This window comes from Trypanosoma equiperdum (genome assembly GCF_001457755.1).
Source record: "Trypanosoma equiperdum strain OVI genome assembly, contig: ctg_1696, whole genome shotgun sequence".
In the NCBI taxonomy this organism is placed as follows: Eukaryota; Euglenozoa; class Kinetoplastea; order Trypanosomatida; family Trypanosomatidae; genus Trypanosoma; species Trypanosoma equiperdum.
Window position 1 is genome coordinate 1 of NW_027123722.1, and position 1,221 is coordinate 1,221.

General features: G+C 57.0%; 1 protein-coding gene across 1 annotated transcript; it reads right to left on the minus strand.

Moving 5' to 3' along the window:
• Nucleotides 1-770: 770 nt before the first annotated feature.
• On the minus strand, nucleotides 771-1,196 carry TEOVI_000564500 (uncharacterized protein; the record flags this gene model as incomplete). The annotated part of the gene is made up of 1 exon (XM_067222776.1): nucleotides 771-1,196. The coding sequence occupies one exon, from the start codon at nucleotides 1,194-1,196 to the stop codon at nucleotides 771-773; it is 426 nt and encodes a 141-aa protein (XP_067078877.1).
• Nucleotides 1,197-1,221: the final 25 nt, after the last annotated feature.

Consider the following 1,221-nt stretch of genomic DNA (forward strand, 5'->3'; position numbering starts at 1 on the left):
TCCTTCCTGGTTCTTTTCGGACGTTCCTCCACAGCTTGCACTATATCTGAAGGGTTCGGTGCCATATGCTCCACGAGTAGCCCACACCGCTCAAAGACATCACCGCACACGTGACATCTGTACCCATTCTTATGCGTCTGCACCGCACGCTTAGCTTTCTTGGTCAGTGCTAATGCACAATTCCTCCCCAGACCATGAATCTTCACTGGGTGCACCACGCCATTCTATCGCTGCGCGCAAAACACGTTGCACAATTAGCAAGTGATCTGGTCGTTGTTCCTTGTCGCTATTCCAGGATATGGTGCGTTCGCATTGTCCGCTGCTGACTCCACTGCCGGGCGCTCCTCTACTGTGTCGCTGCCTGGTTCCTGTGTGCTGTATCATCTGCATCCAAGCTGGTCCGTCTTACGTGTGGGCACACTGGGGAGCCATTCGAAATGCTTCGAGGTGCCTGTTCTGAACTGCGCCAACAGCGACTCGCTCACACGATCCGGCTTGGTGTGCTTCGGTGGCGGCCGAACGTGGTTGAGTAGTGCACTATGATACGTAAGCGGCATCCGGCCCTCCTAGAAGGCCTTGTATATCGCATCCCGGATCTGGCTCTCCACACCCGTCACTACGTCAGTGATCCACGCCGGATCCGACTGCGGCTTTGCGTTTCCCTGCTCGGCTGCTTTGTAAGCTGCTTCATTGCGCGATACCCCGCACTGTGATAACACGAACTGGAAGTTGACGGACGCACGAAGCCGCACAATGTGCAAGATGATGTCTCAGATGCGTCTCATAATCGAGTTTCCCACCACTGCAGGGCCAGTACTCAGCACCATAAGCAGCGACAGTGAGTCCGTGAAGACCACCACTCTCGTTCTATGCGTCTTGCTTAGCTCCATGAAATCCGGTAGCCTCTTCAGCTTCGCCTCCATCGACACACATTCCGCGCGATAGCTGCAGGCTGGCGACCCAGCTCCCAGCACAACCTTCTCCCGCCGCCCCTCTTTCGTGTACGCAAGGGCACCTTCGCCTGACGAGACGTCCAGCACCACGGACCCGTCCTTCCGCACCTGGTAGTCATAGTCCTTGAACCGCTGTACCTGCCGCATGGTGTGCACCTTCTTGTCCTTCTCCGGCGCATCCGCTTTGAGACCACAAGGCTCGGTGGTGTTGAAGTGAACGCGCCCGGCCAGCCGCGACACCATCGCATCGTGTGGCTCGCTAGGGCCA